The sequence below is a fragment of the Monoraphidium neglectum genome (assembly GCF_000611645.1).
Source record: "Monoraphidium neglectum strain SAG 48.87 unplaced genomic scaffold scaffold05148, whole genome shotgun sequence".
In the NCBI taxonomy this organism is placed as follows: Eukaryota; Viridiplantae; Chlorophyta; class Chlorophyceae; order Sphaeropleales; family Selenastraceae; genus Monoraphidium; species Monoraphidium neglectum.
Window position 1 is genome coordinate 150 of NW_014008482.1, and position 1253 is coordinate 1402.

Consider the following 1253-nt stretch of genomic DNA (forward strand, 5'->3'; position numbering starts at 1 on the left):
CTCATGGCCTTCTTTTTGTCGCGCTCTGCGACGCACCACTCGTATATGGGGGTGAAGTCGCACTTGTCCAGGGCCTTGATGACGTGGCGGGGCCCCAGCACCTCCTTGAACCCCTCCCAGAAGTTCCGCACAAACCTTTGGGTGGGGGGTGAGGTGGTGTCGTTGCAGTCGGCTTAGACCCAGCATGCTTTTGCTGCCTTGGGAGGGCACCCAGGCAAGTTAAGAAACTCGAAAAAGTATATGGGTGCGCACGACGTTGTCTCATCGCTCCTGCTGCATATCTTTTGGGGGTGGGAGGGGTGCGATGCTGATGATAGCGGGAGCGACAACACAGATGCGGCTGACCCCCTCAACATGCGAAGCCGCATGGGTAGGCAGCTGCTGGACCGCATCTGTTCGCCCCAAATCAGCCGCACCCTGGCTGCAAGCTTCGTCAGCCAATGCGGCGCCCTCATCACACCCAGGCGACCACCTGCCACGGTCAACTGCCGCCAACCGCCGCGCCGCACGGCTGCGCCCCCCTGCCCCACAGCAATGCACCCCATTTTCCCGTCCTTCCTGCTATCCCCCATGGCCCGAAATCCGCCATCCTGGCCACCCAAACGACACGCCAAAAGCAGCAGCAGCAGCAGCAGCAGCAGCAGCAGCAGGCGGCGCCCGCGCGCTCACGTGGGCTTTGCAATGTAGTCCGTGTCTTTCATGGCCGCAAACATGGTGGCCACCTCCTCTTGGTCAGGCGTCAGGTCCACCGGCTTGCCCTCGTACAGCATCTTGACGCCATGGGGCTCATACTCCGGAGGGAAAAGCACGCCGCAGTGCACCAGGGTGTCCCACTTTTTCTCGCCGCGCCCGGCCTTTGCCGCGGCGGCGCCGCCGCCGCCCCCGGCGCGCTTGGCGCGCTTGGCCGCGGGCGTGGAGCTGCCGCCGGCGGACTTGCGCTTGGCGGCGGGCTTGGCGGCGGCGCGCTTCTTGGGCGTCTTGGCCGCGGCGCGCTGCGCAAGGGGCACATCGTCTGAGCCGTCCGAGCTGCTGCCGTCGTCGTTCTCATCGCCGCTGTCGCTGCCGCCATCGCCGTCGCTACCCTCGGCCTCGCTATCAGAATCATCTTTCAGCGATCGCTTGGGGGCCGCTGCACGGCCCTTGGCCCTCGCAGCCAGGGGCTGGTCGTCCTCGCTTTCAGAATCCTCCGCGGGCTTTACGGCAGCTGCGGCCGCACGCTGCCCGAGAGGAACGTCGTCTTCTGAGTCAGACAT

The 1253-nt window shown here is 65.3% G+C and overlaps 1 protein-coding gene across 1 annotated transcript; it reads right to left on the reverse strand.

Annotated features, from left to right (window-relative positions):
- Positions 1–665: 665 nt before the first annotated feature.
- MNEG_15232 (hypothetical protein) lies at positions 666–1253 on the reverse strand (the record flags this gene model as incomplete). The annotated part of the gene is made up of 1 exon (XM_014036296.1): positions 666–1253. One exon carries the CDS (start codon positions 1251–1253, stop codon positions 666–668), a length of 588 nt encoding a protein of 195 aa, XP_013891750.1.